Source organism: Micromys minutus, assembly GCF_963924665.1.
Source record: "Micromys minutus genome assembly, chromosome: 14".
NCBI classification, from domain to species: domain Eukaryota; kingdom Metazoa; phylum Chordata; class Mammalia; order Rodentia; family Muridae; genus Micromys; species Micromys minutus.
The window spans coordinates 43751702-43774597 of record NC_137983.1 but is presented as its reverse complement, the minus strand read 5'-3'; the positions used below and the strand labels follow the sequence as shown (position 1 = coordinate 43774597).

At 45.9% G+C, this 22896-nt stretch overlaps 2 protein-coding genes across 4 annotated transcripts in view; both read right to left on the bottom strand.

Moving 5' to 3' along the window:
* Positions 1-344: 344 nt before the first annotated feature.
* Positions 345-14878, bottom strand: HTRA4 (HtrA serine peptidase 4). Its single transcript, XM_080928479.1, has 9 exons — positions 14323-14878; positions 13867-13966; positions 12938-13142; positions 9694-9888; positions 9265-9297; positions 7068-7182; positions 6658-6715; positions 6199-6294; positions 345-2338 (listed from the first exon to the last, which is right to left on the bottom strand). Exons 1-9 carry the CDS (start codon positions 14804-14806, stop codon positions 2173-2175), a joined length of 1452 nt encoding a protein of 483 aa, XP_080784605.1. The 5' UTR covers positions 14807-14878; the 3' UTR covers positions 345-2172.
* Positions 14879-15177: 299 nt separating this feature from the next.
* Positions 15178-22896, bottom strand: part of PLEKHA2 (pleckstrin homology domain containing A2) — a 56341-nt gene continuing 48622 nt past the window's right edge. For all 3 annotated transcript variants that reach the window (XM_080928529.1, XM_080928528.1, XM_080928530.1), the window contains exons 11-12: positions 19477-19554; positions 15178-18936 (exon numbers count right to left, since the gene is read on the bottom strand). In XM_080928529.1, coding sequence (XP_080784655.1) covers positions 18574-18936; positions 19477-19554 — 441 coding nt within the window. In that variant the 3' untranslated portion in view covers positions 15178-18573. The remainder of the gene's footprint in view (positions 18937-19476; positions 19555-22896) is intronic.

Genomic DNA, 22896 nt, shown 5'->3' with positions numbered 1-22896 from the left:
AGGGAAGCAGGTTACTGGGGAATGGGGTCACCTAGAGACTGCAACTTGCCCTGGCTCTTCCTGTCCACTTAGATGAAAAGTCTAATCCACCACACACTTTCTCACTGTGATGTTCTGCCAAAGCCATGGAGCCAGCCAACCACAGACTGAGCCTTCTAAACCTGTGACCAAATTAGAGCCTGCCTCTGTAAGACATCTGTGGGGTACTTGGTCATAACAGTGTAAGTTTAATACAACTACCCTATTGAGCCCAACAGGGCTGTCGTAATGGTCTATAGACAGTAATTTCTTCTTTCCAATTATGTTTTGAAAGCCAATAATGGTAGACATGTATGAGTTAACAGAGTTGTCCTACCTAAAATTAGTATTTTCCAACCTATGGACCCCTCATTTTAGAGGCTGACTGAAAAAGACTACAAGCTATTGTACACTATTAATCCCAGCACTGGGGAGGCAGAGGCAGGAAGATGTCTCCTGAATTAGAAGCCACCTGGTCTACATAGTTAGACCACGTCTTCAAAAAGGAACGCAAGTAACTACTATACTTTCCTGCACAATTAAAATGAGGAACCCCATGCCCTTGGAAAGGAAACTAAGAAAAATGTATGCCTACTAGGGTCAAATCAGGATGTTTTAGGGGAGTAAAAAGAAAACACATTCTCCTTACAGGCATGACAGGAAAAGGTTTTGCAGTGTTAGAGACAGTCAAGCTTCTGTATTCCCAAATCACTAGGTAGAAAAGGAAATGTTCTGAAGTATCAGTGGCTTTGAGATCTAAGTAAAAAGAAAAGAACATAAAGGGCAGGTCAGACTGAGAGGCCTGCCCTACAGTTAGCCACAGATTCTGGACACAGGGTAGACCTACTCCACGTTCATCCCCATAGTAACAGACCAACAGTTCCAGTACAGTAAGACCTGGGAACATAACACGTTGTAGAACTCTTCTTTTAAAAGTCTGCCTCAGCATCCCAGGTTAATATGACTGTTCTCACATTACTAGACAATTGTAAACACTTCCAAAACCCACAAAAACCTCAACCCTGCTTACTACAATAACAATTGGAAGTCTCAGTTCATAATTTCTACACACTTAGGCAATCTTTTCAGATTAATCATGAAGAAACAAGACCTCTTGGAAAATTCATCAGGGGGCTGGAGAGATGGCTTAGTGGTTAAGAGCACTGACTGCTCTTCCAGAGGTCCTTAGTTCAATTCCCAGCAAACCACATGGTGGCTCACAATCATCTTTAATGCGATCTGATGCCCTCTTCTGGTGTGTCTGAAAACAGCTACAGTGTACTCATATATAATAAGTAAATCTTTGAAGAAAAAAAATATATATGTCAGGATTCACATACAATTTAAGGAGATCCAGGGATTTTTTTTAAGTTTTCCGGAAGACTTAATACTGAGCCTTTCCTAATATGCACTGGTTTCTAGTTTGATCCTTAACACCCTCTCAACTCTTACTCATAAGCTACTTAAGCAATTAGCAGGCCCTACCACAGCTTACTGTGGAAAATCTCACATAAGCTTTGTTAAAAGAACCTAAGTAAAAAGTCTATAAATGGTTCAAAACATTATTTTAATAGAAGACATTCTTAGAATCGTTTAATGTCTAAAATTATTTCTACTGCTAACATGATCATACTGTGTGGTAGTCTGAAGTCATCAGTTGCTATCTTTCTGATGACCTTTCTATCTACAAACCCTGGCCCAAAGTGAATATAACCTGGGAAATTCAGTATACAAAGTGGTATTGTTTAAAATGCAATTGCCTCTTTACTCCAGGTTCAGGTTCTTACTGTTTGGTAGGTAGATTATTTGTACATGTGCGTGACATATCAGTTTGTGGCTATATAGAAGGTAACTAAAGTATCCTGTCAAGATTTAGTTAGGAATTGCCTGATTCCAGTTCTTACTGTCTTTCATTTTTATCTGGTCACCATAGCTGTTACCACTTGAGTTAGGAAGGTTTTTGCAGCAGAAAAGCATTCTCAACCTCAGGATCCGTGAGAATGTGTGCATGTGTGTGTGTCACACAAACATGTCCCTCTGCATGTAAAGCATCCATTTTTCTTAAGCTGCAGAAGACTCCGCCATCTCTGGCACTTCTTCCATAGAAACCAGGTATACCACTGGCTTTGCTAAGAGTCTCTCAAAGGAAGATACTTAATTGATTATTTCAGGTGTGACTGTCAGAAACAAGGTTTGACTTCCTCGGAGCACAATGATGGAGAGAAAGTCATTGTCCTTAACAGCTTCAATGACATCAGTTGTGGTCGTGACAGGCTGCCCGTTTATGCTGACAATTACATCGTGGTCTCTTAACCCCGAGCTGAGAAAGAGAAAGAAAAGACGATGAAGCTAGGTGCAGTGGTGCACGCATCTAATCCCAGCACTCAGGAGGCAGAGGCAGGTGAATCTCTTGACTTCGGGGCTAGCCTGGTCTACAGAGTGAGCTCCAAGATGGCCAGTGCTACACTACAAAAAACAAGAAGAGATAAGGAAAGCATAAGAAGAGTTCTACTCTTCCCCATCTGGAGTCTGTCTGTCTATCTGCTTCCTCCCCAACTCCACACTGCCCTACTATTTTGCTGACCATTGGTAAAGTAAACCAAGAAGGCAGGACTGGCCTGGACCCTTGTAGCCGCAAAGACTGTTGAAGGATGTGCTGTGAAGCCGGAAGACAATGGTCCTGTGTTTCCAATAATATTAATGTTCGGAGGAAGCTGAGTCCTCTCATGCACTGGATTTTATTTGGAATGGTCACTTTAGTGTCTACTTTCTCTTCATCTCTGGCCTGTGTTAGCCTCTGACATTACTAGACTCACCAGCAATAGTGCCAAGCCCAGTGTTTTTCCCAGGAAGTTATGTTCTGATGAGTCTGACTGAACAGCCACAGTTTCCAGAACTGCGCTGTGATGAGATGCTGTGTGTCCCAGATGTTATGGTTCCAGGAAAGCAAAAACCACTCAAGCTTCCAAGTCCAGATGTTTACAGCTCTGATTCCAGGCTACAGTTCTATTCACTCTTCAACACATTGACCTCCCACAGAATATATATTGAAGATCAGTGGTTCTCAACTGTCCTAATCTGCAACCCTTTAATATAGTTCCTCGTGTTGGGGTGACCCCAACCATAAAGTTATTTTTGTTGCTATTTCATAACTGTAATTTTGCTAGTTATGAGTCATAATGTAAATATCTGTGTTTTCCAATGGTCTTAGGAGACCCTGTGAAAGACTGTTTGTCTCCCAAAGGGGTTTGCAACCCACAGGTTGAGAAACTGCTGTTCTATGTACAAAACCCAACTCCAAAAGCAAAGAGCAATAAACACAGACAGGCTGGTCGGCTGTATAAAGGAAAGAATGAGCTAAGAGAGGGATGTCAAATTAAATAATGGGGAGCTCAAGAGAAAAAAAAAATGACAGTACGAGTAGATTCCCAAGATATACGGAATTTGAAGAGTGTAAAGGGTCAGGGGCGTAGCTAAGTCATAGATGGTATGTTTAGTATATGCCTGGTCCTGAGTTCAGTGGCCAGCACCAAAGGTGGGGCGGGGTGGAAAGGTAATGCAGTGGGCCGTGAAAAGCAGGAAGAATGAAGCTGCATACAAGAAACCCTTAGGAACAAGGACAGTATCGGCAATGACTCGGACTCTGCCAAGAAAGACGGTAACTCAGCAGTCGTGAGCAGAGAGACGGAACAAAAAAGAAACTGTGCTGGGGCTTGGAGCCTACTGTGCACTAAATATGAGGAAGTAGCCTCACACACAATAAATGTCTCACAACTTTCAAGTAAAGCGGGATCCAATGCTGAAAATGCATCTGCTTGCCAGGGTGCACACCCCTGACCTCAGTGTAGCCCAGCGCAGCTGCTTCCCTGCAAAAACAAGGACTGGGTCATAAGACGCCTCAAACGGCTGTAAAAACACTCTGGTGCCTGGAATGTAATAAATGTTTCCTAAGTGCCAGCTGCTGGTACTGTGATTATTAGCAGTTATTAAATATAAATGGATGGAAGCCAGCAAGGGTGGATGTTATTGGAGGCTTACAGCAGTAGTTCTTGCTTCAACATGCTGTAACATGCTTCAACATGCATGTAACCTACCTGGGAATCCTGTTAAACATGAAGACTCCTAGAGATGTAGTCTAGTGCTAGGATAGGTGTTAAGCACACGCAAGGCCCTGGATTTGAACCCCAGAAAGCAAGAAATAGGGTGAAGGGAAGTTGGGGAGAGGGGGAAGAAAGAGCGGAGGAAGAAAGGCAGGAGATGGGAAGAAGAACGATTTATCTGCCACAGAGCACCACACCTAACCCCAGCACGTGGAAAGTGGAAACAGGAGAATCCAGAGTTCAAGAGCAGCACAGAGACAGAGAGCCAGAAGGCAGTGGGGAGGAGTCAACAATTCAGGGGTGGGGCTCCAGCCAGCCCTTCTGACTGGCTCCTGCTACAGCTGCCACATTTTGAGAACAACTTCCTGAGCTGAGCTCTCTGGCTTTGGATCAAAAAATAAGGAGTTAAGGGAGATGCAGGGCAGGACAGGGATCCCGAGAGTCTAGAAGATCGCAAGCATCCCATATTTAGGAGCAGGAGACCTGACACTTAACTATGCTAACCCGCCAGCACCTTCCAAGTCTACATAGTTGCCAACTGCTAAACAGATTGCTGAGCCCTTGAAAAACAGTGAGCTGTGAGGGAGAAAGGGCAGAGCCCAGGAGAACAGCATTTGTAGAACAAGCTGCCTCGCCCTGATAGTAAATATTCTAAAGCAAAGCTGAGACAACTGCTAACCCTTCCACAGGGCTGTCCCAGCCTTTGATCTAGTGACACAGGTGTTAGCCACAGCAGTTCACAGCACAGTTCACACCTCGGAGAAAAGGGTGCTAGAGAAGACCTACTGTGCACCAAGACCTGCTGAATCCTTCCCATTCTTACTGTCTGAAAATTACTGAACTATTCAAATTATTTAATTATTTGTCGTTAGTTAATAGTTACCAATCACCGAATAGCAGGGATATTGTGTCACATGAATATAATCCTAGCACTCATGAGACAGAAGTAAGAAGATTGCAAGTTTCAGACTAGCTTGGGTTACACAGTGAGGCCATGTCCCAAAAATTCAAAGTAAAGATCCAGGAAAAGCTCAAAGGGAAAAATTCTTGTCATAAAAGCATGAAATCAGTTGGGTCCCCAGCACACATTTATTTTAAAAAAGCTGGATGTAATGGTACATGCCTGAAATCCCAGCACTGGGGAGGCAAAGATAGGATGATCTCTGGCACTCTGGAATTAGGAGAGCCTAACTGACAAGCTCGAGGTTCAGTGAGAAACCCTGCTTCAAACGTAAGGAGGGGAGTGACTGAAGAAGGCATTCTGTATCTACCTCTGCCTCACACACACATACACACACACACACACACACACATACATGCATATACACACATATATGCATATACACACATATATGCATATATACACACACATGAAAACATATGTCAAATACATAATACATAAGTCATTAATAACATAAAGTTAGTTATTAAGTAATAAATGCTAATATTGAAGGCGTGTTAAGGGCTCGTGTACAGCTTAGCTTACTTGGAAAAGGGTGGAGGGTAATTCCTAGCAAATTAACTTTGACTTAAGCTATGACCCTTGGCCCTTCTCAGCACTGTTCGATATAGAAGCAATACAAGCTGCATGTACCACTTTAAATTTGAAGTAGCCACCTTTTTTTAAAAAAATCAGATAAAATTATCTTCGATGGTACATCTGATTTAATGCAATACATCTAAAATTTTGTCAATTTTAACACAGAATAAATACTTGGAAATTTTGAAAAATATTTTGCACTTTTCTATAAGCCTTTGAAACCCACATAGTACATGCCCAACCTGTCATTATGCTCTGATATCTTATCCAATGCAATAATTAACATAACATGTAGTCCTTCTGAAAACGAAAAGGAAACTGGTTTACACAGTACCTGATGTTTTCACTGTCTCAGTTTAAATCACATAAAATTTTAAGTTGGGTTACTGAGTCACACTGGCCAGCTTTCAGGAGCTCAGTGTACAGTGTGTATAGGTCATGAGCCAGACACTGGTCCTCGCGGCCAACTGCTCAGAGCTTAGCATGGTGCATGCCCAGAAACAACACAGGAGGCTGGGCAAAGGCCAGGCCTTCACTCACCTCGAGGCAGCCGATCCTTGAATCACTTCATATACAAAAACTCCAGAACTCACATCAGGGAAATCTGGATCTTGCCTCTTCATTTCCTGAAGTAGGCTGGGAACAGTATGAAGGTTAGCAAACAGAACATTCCCCTGAAGCCTAGAAAAAGATTTCCCTTAGGAGGCACAGAGACTATCTCTTCCCCATCTGTTTAGCTGGAGACTGGCAGGCACCCAAGCAAATCCCATCCAACCAATCACAAGCCATCCCTGCTGTATGGCCTCCCCCTCCCAATTATTCCCCCCACCCCCAGTATGCAAAGGCTTTGCATCTCAGAACGAAAGACTCAGGCAAAGGGAGACACAGCCCTACAACAAACAAAATCTGTGGTCACAGGGTCCCCAAATGCTTTGGTTTTCTTGGTAAGACTGACAAGTGACAGCTTGTACCTCTGAGACATAGTTACCCAATGCTTACTTCAGAGTGAGGGGTAACATCCGAAGACCCAGGTATTTCTTCTGCAAAGGAGCCTTTCCTGGAAAGGAAAAGCATGTTGTATAGCTCACAACATAGCTTGTTTCCGTTTGGCACAGCTTAAGAGACCACCTAGATCCCAGAATCTCTTGGTAGTACATTTGGTCTTAAATGCCATCTGCTTCACGGTATATGATGTGGTCAGCACAGACACATCTCCAGCCCATGGGTTCATTTCTAAGCTGAACAACACACACATTTCTGTGTGTGTGTCAGTTTGAGTTTAGTGCTTAGTCACCTGGTCATCCAACCCATTACAGATCTGAGAGCCGGTTACTCAGCACCATGAAAAAGCCATGTTCCTAATGTCTGGGGTGTGCATGACAAGAGCCAAGTCCCCCCACCCCCCTCACCTTTCAGCTGGCGCTCATGATAGTCAGCCAGGAACTGTCTGATCCGATCTGAGGGGATCGCAAAAGAGATCCCTGCTGTCACCTTCAGAGTGTTTATACCAATCACATCGCCATCCTAGGAAGAAGACACTTGGTGTTGCAGGAGGGGCAAAAGGAAATCCACTTCTTCACTAGGGAAAAGCAGACGTCCTCTTCCAGGGCATGACCAGGGAAGGGAGTGATGCTTTACAGATATATAAGTTACACTTTCTTTATGTTCAAAACTAATGGAGTAGTTTTGTTGGGAACAAGCAAAAGACACTTGTTCTAAGTAACACCAATTCCTTTTCAGACTCCATTTAATTGTAGGGAGAAACTAAAATCAAGGTCCCTGGCCTTAGGGAAGCTGAGGACTTCCCGATAGCTGGACTGTTTCTGTTACAATAGTTTCTGTTGTAAGGAAACACTTATCTGACTCCAGACATCTCCGGGACAACTTGTAAGGAGACAGTTGTGTGAGTCCAGACATCTACTCTAACTCAACAACTACACTAACTTGCTAGCAGGGTCAAACTAGGTTCATGGTCCCAGGCCCAGGAACTGCCTCCTATCCTGATTGGTGGAAACTCCCTTGTTCAACTCCTTGTCAAAATATGATTGGACAATGCTACAGCCTATTCAGCTCCCCCTTTCTTTATGGTCCGTCCTCTAAATGTGCTCTACAATGTCTCTTCAAGGTCATAGTTCAGCTCCCAAATCTGTTCTGTGGCCATGGCTTGATTACAATAAATTTTTGTCCTCTTCATTGACCTGGTGTTTGAGTTATTTTTATGGATTTAATTTATGTTGGATTTAAGTGGATTGCATGACAGTTTTAATCTCCAGCTCATTTTTATTGTAGTAAATTACATTAATTTTAAAGGTGAGCTACACTTTGCATTTCGATACAAATAAGAACACAAGATACCAACGTGGCACCCCACCCCCAAAAAAATCCTAGCTCTTGATAGGTAGAGGCAAGAAGATTAGGAGTTCAAGCTTGGTCATCCTCAGCAACACGTTGAGGTCTGAGCCAAATAGAGCTCTGTCTCCAAAAAATTAATTAATTAATTAATTAAACTCCTCACAAAAAGCATTTGCCTCTTTATTGCTTAAAGGAAGAAAAAAAAACACAAACAACAACAACAACAAAAAACATGGAAAAGACAAAAGCTGTTGCTAATCAGCAATACTTGAGTAGAACTGTTCATCAAAACCACTTGACCTTCCTGAACTACAGTCAGCTAAAGCTGGGGATGTGAAGTAGAAAATATTCTCCTGTTCATGCCCTTTGCCATTCCTTAGCCACTCTTGTTAGGCAACAAGAACAATAGGAAAAAAAAACATCTCTAATCATATTAAAATACAGATGGCAACTTAGAAGAAATTCTGGAGTGTGACCTGAAATTCTGTATCCCAACCCTATTCTATGAACTTGTTGGGAAGATGGGCACAAACAGACAGACACAGACACACACACACATATAATGCGGAACAGGAGATGTTGTAGCTAAATACCAGAGTGCTTGCCTAGCATGTGCTAGGCCCTTGGTTCCATTCCAGGACTGTTGGGGGATGAAGTTACATTTGAAAAGGAAGTAAAGGCTGGAGGACTTTTCAGAAGCTCAAGGCTAAGAGTACTACTGTTCAGGCTTCTCCATGCAAGGGAGAGTCACCAGTAGAAGCAGTAGTTAAACTAACAATACAGCCATGGATTCTGGTTATGGTTTTTCTGTCATCTGTGAGCAGGTTGAAGACTAAAATTTCAGAGTTATATAATCAGTGTGTTTGATGACAGATAGTTCATACGTGAAAGCAAGGGATTCTCAAGGATGTACACAACATAGCAGAGATGGTCTTCTGGTTTAAGCCTGAGATTATCTCCTGGGGAATTGCCCAATAGCAACAGAGCACAAAGATGAAAAAAGATGAAAAGGTGAAAACTCTGATGTGAGCTGCATCCAGGGCCCTGGCACCCTTGGTGGGACGAAACCACATACCAATAGGATGAACCCATTGCAGGTTCTAAAAATTTCCCTAACCATTTACTAAAGACCCTGAAACAAAAGACATCATTCCCTAATCTCTCTAGAGACTGGCACCCAAGTCTACATTTCAGATATTAAAACATGTTTAAGGTTAGAAGAATTGTGAAGCAGCAAGGAGAACAGTCACTTACCAAGTTCACCAGTGGACCCCCAGAATTTCCGTGCTAAAGGAAAGTCGACAAAGCCATCAGTTAGCAATCAATACACTCCCCCACATTATTTATACATAGCTCTTAATGAGTTTTACCAGAGCAGCCTGCTTCTCCAAAGCAGGCAAAAGCATTGCCCCTTAATCTCCCACACCTAAAGTTGGGGTGTGTACAGGGAAAAGCAAAAAGATCCCACAGCAGCCTCTGCAATGAATCCTGGTCTGATTGTGGTGCTGGTTAAGTCAAACACTTAGCTCTAGTAGCAGGGCATCCAGCCACACCCCCACCTTAGGGTTGACTTCTGAGAGTCCTCAAAAAACCCAAGGGAAAAGGAGATCGCTCTACAGCTTTCTTCCTGTTACATCCTGACTGTGCCTCCTGGGCTGTGAACAGACTCCCAGAGTGACTTACGTTAATGATGGCATCCGTCTGGATATAGTCTATGTCTGAATCCTTCAGCCCCAGCTCCCTGCCGCCTCTCTGTGTGGTGCTGACAATCCCCGCAGTCACGGTGTTCTGCAGAGAAAACGGGCTACCCAAAGCCACCACAAACTCTCCAGCCCGGAGGTCAGAGGATTTTCCCAGCAGCAGGACTGGAAGGTCAGTCTGCACGTGCCCGAGAGGAGCAAAGAAGAGAAAGATGGCGATGTAAGAATACAGTCAAGCACCCGTGGGAGGTTAGGCCTTTGGTCCAGCGAAGGCTCATTTTTCCAGTGTAGGGGAATGCCAAGGGTGCTGAGGTAGGAGAGGGTGGTTGGGAGAGGGAGCACCTTCATGAAGGCAATGGGAGGGGGAGGAGGGACGGGATTGGGGGAAAAGGATAACATCTGAAATGTAAATGCAAAGAATATTCGATTTTTTTTAAAAAAAGGAAAGGTTATGAAAAAAAAAAAAAACCACTTATTCATGTATTCAAAAAAAGAAAAGAACACAATCAAGCAAGTGCTGACGGTGACACTGGCCTGAACCAGCACCCTCCCCCACAGAAAGGTCCTTCTTCCTCAGATTCAGGTCCCCCCAGATCCCTTTATTAAGATAAACAAGATCATCTCTAAGATTGAACTGTGTAGTTCTAGCCGCAAGGGAGATGGCATAGAACAGTCAGTCACTCGCCACCTGTGGGTCACATATCAGACCTCTTATACATCAGACATTTACATTACAATGTCCAATCACCGTGAACTTACAGAACTGTGTTAAGGGTGGAAGCTTTAGGAAGGTGGGGAACCACTGGCTTACAGGTTAAGAGCATGTGATCATTCAGAGAATCCACATCTGGCTCGCTGGACCTCTAACTCCACCTCTAACTCCAACTCCAGGGAATACAACTTCCTCTTCTGGCCCCCATGGGCACTTAGACTCACTTGTGCAAACACATACACAGACGTAAAAATAAAATAAGATTTACAACCTAAGCTGGTAGAAACTATTGTAAGTGAAACGGCCGGAACTAGAAATTCACTTGTCCTCCCCGGCCCCATCCCTGCTCAAACGTTTCTTGTTCGAGTCATGAACAGGAATGGAGATCACCCGGAATAGTGCTTCTCAAACTGGACTCTGTTCACAAAACTCCTAGGGGCTTATCGGAATTCAGGCTGTGGTAGAGCTGGGTGGGTCTGGAATCCGGGATGTCTAACGAGCCCCCAGGTGCAGACCATGCGTCTACAGCAAGGAGCTCAAAATGTTCTCCGCAGGGTTGAGGACACTGCATGTGATTTCTGTCTGTTGAAGAAGAAATCATAGGAGGGAAAGTGAGGAAAGCAGGGGAGTGGGGTTGCTAGACATTTAATAGAGATGATTAACAGAAAACAAAACAAAAAAAAAGTGAAGAGGGTGAATCCCTTGGCCAGGCCTCCTCCCGTGAGGCTCCCAGTTTGGGTTTCCTGTTTGCCATGGCTGAACTCCTGGCTTCAGACTTCTCATTCCTGCTGTCTGGTGGCAGTAATGGGTCAAGAAGACTGGAGTCCCGCTGGGTGGACCCTCGGACCTGAATACACTTAACAAGGCCCTGTGGATGGCTATGGAATCAAACTCGGGGTAGCGAGTACTGGCGTGTATCAGATCCCCCTATTCCCACCAGGACAGGAGTTCTGTGAAGAAGTGGCTACTGTAGACCCCAGCTTAGAGTGGGCTGCAAGACCTTGAAGCCTGAGAGCCAGGTAGGAGCCCAAGTAGAAAGCAACTTGGAGGGGCTCTCCCCTGGGCCTTCAGCTGCCCACCCAGAGGCCTCAAAGGTTGAGAGGGTGAAGTAAAAACCAAACCCTCCAAAAGTCCCAGGATATGAAAGCCCTGCAGAGAGACCAGAGACACTCCACCAAACTGCTAAAGTGGATGAGGATGATGCTGGGGTGCACTCGTGTTATATGGGGACATCTGGGCATTCTTTTTGGTGAAGTGTTTGGCTGCTTTGAAGCTCTGTGAGCTCAGCTCCGTCCGAGGGTTGTGTGAGCTGAGGCCCCTGCTGCAGAGGTGAGCAGAGGAAACTGATAAAAACTCGAACCCTTGGGAGAGAAAGACACAGAGACACTGGTACAGGCCCACAAGAGAAAAGCACATGAAGGTCAATAATGGAGTGAGAGGAACTCTGGAGAATTATCCCTGCAGTTCAGGGATCCCACCCTGCAACAGGTCAGCTCCATCACAGAGCAGCCATGACTGGAGGAGGATGTGGTCCAGCCAGGTAACCCATGCCAGAAGGGCAAAGAATCAAGCGTTGCTCCAAAGGAAGGAGTATGAGGCTGCAGGGTCTCCTTTCCTTTGTGACTAGGAGGAACTGTGTCCCTTCCTCTAAACCAGTGGTTCCCAACCTTCCCGATGCTGCCACCCTTTAATACAGTTCTTTATGTTGTGGTGCCCCCCAACCATAATATTATTTTGGTTACTACTTCTTAACTGTAAATTTGCTACTGTTGTGAACCATAATGTAAATATCTGATTGATATACAGGATATCTGATATGTCACCCTTTTGGGGTCATTTGACCAAAAAGGGTTGTGACATAGAGTTTGAGAACCACTGTTGTATAGAGTCCTGTTGACAACCCAACTAGAGGAGCCCTGACTTTACTATGCTGCATCCTGCCTTCCCTTTTCATAAGAATGAGCTTTTTCTTCCATCTCTGTTCTCACTCTGGCCTCTCCTATACATTCCCACTAAGTCACATGTCCTGCCCAGGGATGGAGAGGACCAGGGGGCCAGAGGAAAGTAGAAGAGGCTGTGAGAAAAAGCCCCGGGGTCTATCCCACTGAAGCTTTGAGGATTAAGGTCTTCGTTTACTGGGATGATATTGGAAGCACAACAGGTAGAGGCAGAAGTGTGGAGGGAGTTGTTTGAGGGATGTGAGAGTCAGTGATACTCTAGATTGTAATCTTTACATCACTCATTACTGTGCTGAAGGAGGAGGAGGAGGAGGAGGAAGAAGAAGAAGAAGGAGAAGAAGAACAAGAGGAAGAGAAAGAACAAGAAGAAGACAGAAAGAGGAAGAACAAGAAGACAGGAGGAGGAGGAAAGAGGAAAAGCAGCAGCAGAAGCAGCAGCAGCATATACCCTACTACAAAGAAAAGGCAATGGTGATGGAGGTACAAAAGAATTCCAGCAGATGAATGGAGAAATCCCCAAACGTGAAGACTCTGACTCAGCTCTCTCCGCTACTCACATCTGGCTCGATCTTAATCAGTGCAAGGTCCAGTTTATGGTCGATGTCTTTGACAGTGGCTTCATACTGGGCCCCACTCTGGAGCTCTACCTGGATCTTCTGCTGGTTGGTGAGGACGTGGGCATTGGTGACAATGAGCCCATCCTCGGACACTATGAACCCGGATCCGCTGGACGAAGGGATTTCCTGGTTGGTGAGGGGTGATCTGTTCCGGAAGAAGGCAGTAGTGTGAGCAGAGGGGCAGGAAAATCAGGGAATCCAGCCCTTGTGAGTCCCAGGGATTTATCAGTCATATTTCCAGTTTTCTCACGCATTTACTCTTGCCTTATCCATGTTCGTGTTCTTTGTGAGCTGCATGAAGCACGTGTTGGCTTTTTTTTTTTTTTTTTTCTGAACACAGTGAGATCTGGGGCCAGGAAGCTGCTTCCTCCTTCAGATGAGTGTAGGAACCTGCGCGTCATTTAAGGCGAACAGGCCAAACCTGGAGCTAACCCTGGGATCCCACTACTGCCACAGTGTCAGACTCTAGTTTCCACTACCAACTAGCGCTGTGACACAGAACGAACTCATTTTTGCTCTCAGTCTGGGTTTCCTTGCATGGGAACGTGGGCTACAACTAAACAAGATCATCAAGTGCTCGCTAGCTCCTATGATCAGCCTTTAGTTTTGCTTTTGGGATGCCGGGAAGAAAGCTACACCATCCACCAATATGCACTGCGGCAGCTTCCATTTAGAAGCTTGTGTTTGGCTCTTTGCTCTTTAGGGAAATAACTCTTAGTAATCCAGGTCTCCGGCCGGCTCCGTGGAGCTCTACTGTCCCCCTATATCCGAGCCAACTCTTTGAACCTGGGTTTCTTCACAGCGGGTTTTAATGGTCAGATAATGCGCAGCGGTTGGGTGAGGTATTTGGCCCTAGGTGTGACCTTTACCTGCGGAACAGCTGCAAGTGAACCACAGATGGAGCCACCTTCTCCACTACTGCAGCGATAAAATTGTATTTTGTCCTGAGTCGTCCTGCTCCTGTGGTCCCTGTGAATAAATGGTCCATGGGGAGTGCATCCCTGGATGCAAGAGTCACATCTCAAAATTCCCCAGCATCCGCCCCCCCCCCCGCCCCTTCTCTGAAGGTTCTCCAGACTAGGAGAAGAAAGAACCTGACCTATCCTATCAGAGGGAAGAAAAGGAGAATAAGAAGCTCGGTGGAAGCCAGTAAAGAGACCACATTAACTAAGCAAGAACACCAGGAACAACCACAACAGGTTGAATCCCTGGAGCTAGTGAAGGAGGGCCAACTGAGTTCTCTAGAGCGAGCGAACTCAGAGCACTCACTTCATCTTCTTCGGAAAAACCTAGAAGTGTCGGGGGTCCGCCCGCGCCCCGCTCACCCGAGTCCCCGCAGGCACCCTTCTGCACCGGCACCGCAGGGAGCGCGCCCCGCTGGCGAGCGGCTCGGTTCTCCTTGCGCAGCGCGCACAGGCTGGGGTAGGTGCGCCCGTCGCTGCCGCACACCGCCGCGTCCTCTGCACCCTCCGCGCAACCGCAGGTGCCCAGCCACGCGCCCCCCGAGGGCTCCCGGGAGAACGGGGCGCCGCAGCGCAGCCCCGGGACGCACGGCCGGCCCCGCGCCCCGCCGCACTCCTCGCCCTCGGCCGCGGCGCACACTCGGCAGCAGCCGCAGCGATCCGGCACCGGCGCCGAGCCGGCCGAGCAGGTTGGCAGAGGCGGGCAGCGTGTGGGATCGCAGGCGTCGGGGCAGGGAAGCGAGACTCTGGACCTCCTGGCTTCGGCCCACGGAACAGGCAGGGTCGGCAGCAGCAGCCACAGCAGGAGAAACTGTGCTCGCACAGCCCACAACCGCTGGGAGCTCATATTGCTCCCTGACCTCGTCGATTCTACGTTTCCACTTCACTCTGGACTCAAAACTGGACTAAATGAGCAACGCTTTTCCCCCCTGGCCTGGATGATGCCTCTGCCAGCCTCCAGACTTTATAAAGGACAGAGTCTGGCTACACACACACACACACACACACACACACACACACCCATATATCACCCATGCCATCCCAGGACAAGGGCCACCCACCCCTAAGCCAATGAAGGGAGGATCTACTCTAAAACAAGTCATGGAGCAAGTGAGAAACGTGACCACCCACCCACGGCCACGAGATCTGACCAGGAAAACACACAACCAGATTTCGTGATTTCACATGTTTTTATTACAAAACAAGCAACCAAACAGTTTTAGAAAATTACGTTTCGCTACATACCAATTAGGAGCTCATACAACCAAAGACGCCTGAGTTTCCATGCACTAAGCTCAGTGCTTGCAGGTGTTTCACTCACATACTGCCTCAGACGAGGCATGCCACACCTTCATAAACAGGGCCCCGCGGTCACACTGTGTGTTTTTGCCAAATATCCACTTGATTCAAAGCCTACCTGGTATAAGCGACTGTAATTGACTGTGGCAGGCACCAACACACAGAGAGAACGGGGTGGGGTGGGGGGACTGAGGAAAACAGATTTTAGAGAGAAGCTAAACAGGAGATGTGGGAAGCTTAATTTCCAAAACGCTGCCATTTGCTACCAGATGGCTGTTTATTTGGTTGACACTGAAAACAAGCATCAACTCCACTGCTCCACTGCTGGTCTGATGCTCACTCAGATGGTCCTGAGGAAGAGCTGGGGCAAACCAGCCCAAACCGGTTTGCTTCCTATAAACTAGGACGAAGATTTACCTTGGAAGTAGAGCTGTGCCCCGCTTTGACCAGAGGTCCCTCTCTAGTCTGTGGTCCCATAACCTCAGCATGACTCACAGAATAAAAAAGACACGGTATTTCTGTCGATTATCACCTGACCCTGGGTAAGCAGCAAGTCCATTAAACCTTTTAAGAGTAGTGAATAGGGCAAACTTCAGCTACACAGAACAGTGCCTCTGAAGCTTTCTAGAAGGACCCAAGACTGCTTTTATTCCACAAAGAAAATGCAGTACCCTTTATAACCCAGAAATCCCTTCGGATGTACCCCCATTCTACGCTTAACCACAAATCCCTGTGGCATCACACCTTACTCTCTGGCAGAGGTCTGTCGAATGCATGAGAACTAAAGGTTTATGCAGCATCTTTGGCTCACACTAAAATACCGTCACAGGCAGAATACGGTGGCACATGATTGTAATCCAAGCACTCGGGAGGCTGAGGCAGGAGGAGTACCAGTTCAAAGCCAGCCTGAACTACATAGCAAGACTCTAGCCAAAACAAAATTAAAAGGTGTGGGGGGGGGGAGGATTATATAAAACTGGCCATAAATATGGACAGAAAGGGGAAGTCTGAAGTAAGAATTGAGTATTTAAAAGTTTTGAGGCTTCACAAAGATAATTGGATTTTCTGAGCACTGAAATTAACAATGTACTAACTTGGAAGTCTCGAGTATTGGCCGTTAGGGTCACTGCAACTCTGTGTTTTCCCTTTGTTTCCATAATATAGACTGCATTGTGTTTAACATGATTTCAAACTATGTACCAAAACCTATTGACTTCCTGTGAGGACCTGTTGACGCAGCAGTAAAAGCCCAGCCAACAGTTTCTAGGAGAGGGACAGACAGATTTTGCAATTTAAATGCCAAAAGATGACATCATTTCCATGAGCCCAGCTTGTTCAAGGCCCTTCTGGAGTCCCTGATCCGTCCTTAGTTCCTTGTCTCACATTGAGCAATTCTGTTGAGCAGCCAAAGAATTTTCCAGGGGAAGATTTTAAGCTGAAACCAGAGACAAAGGGCACTGACTTTTGAAGTAGGTTGTAACCTTACTCATAAATAAATAATCCCTGAACCCTGAAAACCAAAACACACAAAAGTTGTTTTAGGGGGTGGGAGACATGAAAGACCTTGAACAGAAAGAGAAAAAAAGCCCAGTGGTTTTTGGGTTTTGGGGGGTTTTTTGGTGTGGTTTTGTTTTGTGTTTACATCAGGACCACAGGGCCAGACTTAAAGTGGGGGACAGGTCCCACACACAAAGCCCAGGAGTCTTCAGTGTGGCACCAGATTCGGGGTCACAGCCACATTAGAAAGAACACACTTCCTCTCACCCTCTAGAGCTTTATGCCTGTTTTTTGCGTTAACAGAGTAATAACTAGCTTAAATTAAAATGCTTCCTAGTGTCTTCTGAGAGCCACAAATTTCCAATTACAAACAGTTACTATACCCAGCAGATAGAAAAGTTACACAGACAGGACTGAGCTAGGTCTCTTCCTGTAGGAAATGGCCATATTTTTCTGGTAGCACAGGTCATTGAAGGCTGATAGACAAATGCCCCCCCCAAAGGCACTGGAAATAGTATCTTGCCCAATGGGAAAAGCCACACGTTAAATTTGGAGTGGAAATCTAATCTTCTAAACTCTTCTAGAACCCAGGACATCGCTAGCCAGCAATTCACCTGCTGATTCAGTTTCTTTATTCCAAGTTATTCCATGAAAAATGTATTGAAAAAACAATCATGTTTGAGTCTCTTCACCAGTGAGTGCACAGGCTCCTATCAGATGCTGGGGTTCCTCCTGCTTTGTGCATTGCTTCACTTAACAAAGAGCAAGTGGGTCAGCAGGGGACACAAGATACAAGCACTTAGCACTAGACAAGAGTCAACCCATTATAAAAGAGACAGGGATTCAAGATTCACTGTGTCAAGGAAGAGTCATTCTCCTGTCTAGAAAACATGGATCAAAGATGTTTACTGCAATAAACAGCCATCCATCTCTTCTCAGTAGCTGCTTCGCATTAATCCAAGCCTCTGAGATAGAGATTGTCTTAACATGAGTATATGAGTGTTTTCTCTTTCTTACACACACACACACACACACACACACATACTCTACACTTAACCATCACATACACACCTCGGTTCTTTTCTCTGAAATCATTTATTTAACCATGATAACCCCATGCTCAGGACCTGGCACAGAAAATAGACTGGTGACTCTGTCATTCTGGTCTATGACATTTGGGGTCATGGAGCATCAAGAGGACATCTTAATCCCTACAAGTGGCTATAGCAATTTAATTAGCCCTCATGACTCACAGGAGGTCCGGTCCTGTCTGCACCCCTGGGAGGTGTCCTGAAAGGACGGCCCCGGGTAGATATCCCAAAATTCACTCTTCACTCCCCAAATGCTAAGGATAAGTCTCAGATATGTCCCAATCGAACTGTGTAACCTGAGTCTCACCCGATGCCTTTCAGTCAGGATGCTAACCGTCTGCCTGATGCCCAGACTTCAGCCAATAAACAGGGGTAGATGAGAGCAGTTCTTAGCCTCAGATCCTGTACACAGACTGGAAGCAAACCCAAGAAAATAAAAGAAATACAAGAGGGAAAAGCTTATGGGTGAAACTGGACTCTAGCCCCCTCTAGACAGGAAGTATGAAAACTAACCCCTCACTAAGAAACCTGGGGCATTCAAGAGGTAATAGGGTATGCCTATTGGTCTAACCTAGTGACTTTCTCCGATTAGATAAACTGTGTCAATAATAGCAAAAACAAAGCCAACTAGATGGGCCCCTCCACTGTGAGTGCCATTAGCCTCTAACCATGGCAGAGAAAATGAGTCACAGTCCCCCGTCTCTCCTGCACACAACAACACTGCCCGTCACACATCAGAAGTTCGTATGTTTTCGTCATCAAGGTTGAAGACAAATGGCTTCTCCTTGGGGTGCTGGGGCTCCGACCTGTGCCTGACTCGAGAACTTGCCAGCACCCCTGTAGCATTGCTCTCCCCAGGGTTGGGCATAAATAAAGTGTCCTCTGGAGCATTCTCAGCTGACAACAGCTTTTCCTTGGCCTGGGGGACAGGTGTCCAGGGTTGCCAGGAGGAGGCCACGGAGGGGGCCTTACAGAGAGCTCTTTTTTCTTCTGCTGGTGGCCGCCTCCTCGACAAGATGGAGTTAGGCCCACTTGTAAGGCTGGAACTTCCAGGTCGAGTCAAAGAAATGGATCTTGAAAAGGACGGTTCCTAAATGCAGAAAGAGAAAGAGAGGGAAAAAAAAAAAAAAGGAAAAGGCAAAGTAAGGGATTTTCCTTCCAGTGCTTGTCTCTACGTCTCAGGTACCCGCCCAGGACAGCTAATCCAAACAGGGACACTGGCTACAAATTCAATTAGTATATGGAAGCCAGGGACACATTTAATCCGTTTCCCTGTGCCTTGAGGTCCTCTGGACCACACAGCAAGACCCCTATTGTAAAAATAAACAAATACATAAATTTTAAGAAGATACTAAACAGGGTTCGTTCCACATATTTGCAGGGTTCTGCCTGACACTGGACTTGTAGGGACACTTCAGAAACTTCACATCTCTGTCCAGCCCGACTTCATGTCCACTAACAAACCAAAAAAGAGGGGGAGGGGGAAGGACCCAAGTTAGCAGAGAGAGAAAAACAAGTGAACCAGCATTCACGGCCGGGCTGCCTGCCTACATAACCAAATAAAACACGTCCCATTAGAAGATCATTTATCTTTAAGCTGACGCTGCGGCACAGAAAGGAAGTGACCTACCCTGGGGTGGCACTTGAGGGCCTGGACAGCTGCTCCAATCCCCTCAATCCAGCTGTGCATGTCTTCAGGGCTGTCTGCCTGCAAGACATCCATAACACGTACACACAGTTTTGGAATGTGACTGCAGCTTCTAAGTCCTGGGCTCAAGTTCATAAAATCACATCAGAGTTCAAAAGGTTCTTGGAAGCCATCTAGTCCAGTGCCTTGCAGACTTTTGAGGACATTTTTTTTTTTTTTTTTTTTTTTTTTTTTTTTTTTTTGCCTCCTGCAAGCTCATTCTTGACTCCCAGTAACTAAAACTGCTCACAGTTAAGCTGCCCTGAAGACAGAAAGGGGTATAAAGTAGGGAAGAGCCTAGTTTCACACCTTCTCACTGAACCCATCACTCCATCTGAAAAACAGCCCGGGCCACTCCAGACTCAGGAAAATGAGGATTAAAGTGCCACAGGCTGGTCTAGACTCCACCCACCTTACCTCTCCCATCATTGTCTGAACAGGAGACTCCCAGTTTAAATTCTCTGCAGACCCTCCAAAGCGTACACAACCATGTCCACAGCTCCTTTCACAAAGCGCAAGCTACCTGGGTCCTGTCCTGAAATTTCACCCTTGGAGTGAGAACTAAGCACACCACAGCTGAACCTAGTGAAGCATTTCCCCTAGAAATAACCGCTTGTCCCCAGAAGGGGGCAGTAGCTTTTCCATGGAAAAGAGAAGACAGAGGAGGCCTGGCTCCTGCAGGCAGAGTCTCCGGGCGCCTCCCAGTGGTTGGAAGGAAGAATGCAAGCGAACTCACAGAGGGGAGCAAGACTGAGCTCAACTTTCCTAGCTCTTTCCTTAACTGTCCACTGGAGCACAAAACGTGTGTACGTGTGTACGTGTGTGTACGTGTGTGTACGTGTGTGTGTGTGTGTGTGTGTGTGTGTGTGTGTGTGTCTCCAAGCGCTGTGCAGGCATCTGTGCTTTTCCATACCCCAAACCACTCTTCTTTGAATCCTACCAGGATTAAACAGGATTGCTTTGGTTTTCATGTTTCTAATTGTCCCTCAAGTTTACAATGCTATCCCTTCCTGTCATCCCCAGAGCCCCTCGGTTATCTGTGTGCCGCACATACCAACAAAGGTATCCTAACTTTCCCTAAGATCAGGATGAGAGCTAGCATGTGCCCTAGACAGGCCTAATGGAGAACGAGGTAACTTGTGAAATTCTGCTGTTTGAATAGCACCCAGGCCACGGGGCCCTCTGTGTATTAGTAAGGTTCCTATGGTTAGAGGGAAGCAAATAAACCTGAAATTCTACCATCATGGCCCAGCACGGAAACACACACCTTTAATCTCAGCACTCGGAGGCAGAGACAGGAGATTCTAGACCAGCCTTATCTATATATTGATTTCCGGGCTAGCCAGGGTTCTGTGTCTCCATTGGTTCTCAGCCTTCCTAATGCTGCAACCCTTTAAGACAGTTCCTCATGTTTCGGTGACCACAACCATAAAATCATTCCACTGCCACTTCATAACTGTAATTTTGCCATTGATATGAATCACACTGCAAATACCTGCTGTTTCCAATGGCAACCCCCCACAAAAGAGTCATTTGACTACCAAAGGGGTCATGACCCACAGCTGAGAACCACTGTTTCAGATGGTACCCTTCACCTTAGAGTCTCAGTTACAAAGTAACTCCCCAAGAGTTCTAGCAGCACTCTGAAACTCCCTTGTGGATCGTGTCCTGACACAGCAGCCTAGTTCTGACAAGTGAGCGGAAGACTATTTCCTCACAGCTCTAACTTCTAGCCACAACCCCTCCTGACCATAAACTTCCAATGTTCCGGGCAGTTTATGAGAGAGACCCCTGTTCTGTGTTCCAAGGGTTGGAGGTCGAGTTATGTTTGGAGGCCATATACATGCTGGCCGTTGAGACCAGGACTTTCAACATTCAAGGTATGTGCTAAACCACTCAGCTGCATCCCCAGCTCTGAAACCTCATCTTGAACTCTTGCTCGGAACTTAGAAACATCTACTTCCTGACAAGGCTGCTTCAGCACCATCTCACCCATCTTGATACCTGAAAACTACCTGGATCTGGATATTATGACCCATCATCCAACATACCCAGTTGCCATAAGCTGAGCAAAGACAGATTTTCCTGGTGGTGATTATATTCACTACCTCGTGACCATTACACTGCACCCTCTACACAGTGGTTCTTAACCTGGGGTCGTAACCCCTTCGGAGGTCATATATCAGACAGCCTGCATATCAGATATTTACGTCATGATTCGGTACAATAGCCAAGTTACACTTATGAAATAGTAACAAAATGATGATCTGGTTGAGGAGGGGGGCACCACAACACGAGGAACAGTATCAAAGGGTTGCAGGGTTAGGAAGGTTGAAGACCTACAGTTCTGGGCCTGGCCATTCTGAATACAAGAAAGTCAATTGCTTGAGTACCCAGCACCTCTCAACTGGCTTTGTAACTAACTCACTGGGTTCATGATCAAGAATGGTTCATTTACTCCTAAAGCCTCCATCTCCTCATGGACAGACTGGAGAGACCGGGCATGGCTTATGGAGCACTGAGTGATACGGCACCAGCTAGCTACCGCTCGCCGGTGTCTCGGGGATGTTTAAGCAACAGCAGCCATTTTCCTTGAATTGCAAAGAGTGCTAGAACGTGAGAGATGGGAATGGAGCCTAAGCTCAAACATCTAGCATCTGAGTCGTCGGAGTCTAGCTGCAGAGCTCTTTCCTCTGCCTTGACTTGCTTGCTGGTCTCACTCTCCTAGATCCTGAGGAGACACAGATACACCCCACATGGCTGAGGGATCGGGTCAGAAAGCCACTTGAGTTCAGTGGACACAAACCTCTGGCCCCACAGAACAAACTGTGGGAGCAACAGAGCTCTTCCAGGTTTCCCAGGAAACATGCTTATTTTTATTTGACATAGAAAACTGTGAGTCTGGTTTACTTGGAGGCAGGTATTTTGCAGACCTTGTATCAAAAAAAAAAAAAAAAAAAAAAGAGCCAGTGATGCCAAGGGAATATTATCATTTCTTTTTGCCAACAGCCTATATTGAGCTCCTGAAGCAAAACAGTTTCACAAAACTCTCGTTGCATGAGCTCACATCCTTCCAAACTCAGAGACTCTACTGGTGATGTGAATGAGTGTGACTTTAAAAATATTACATAATAACATGTGCCAGCATGTCAAGGATCAGCACAGCTCCGTGAGAGCGGTGTTTTCCAAAGCATGAGTACAAACGTATAGGAAGTATAGGAAGAGATACGCAAATGGTGATCAATGGACCTTAGCTGTGCATACGCAAATGTATGGATAAAGCTCTACATTCTATATAATGTTAAGAAATCACTACTTTTCAAGTTTTGGTTAAAAAAAAATGAAAGAGAAAGAAAGGAAGGA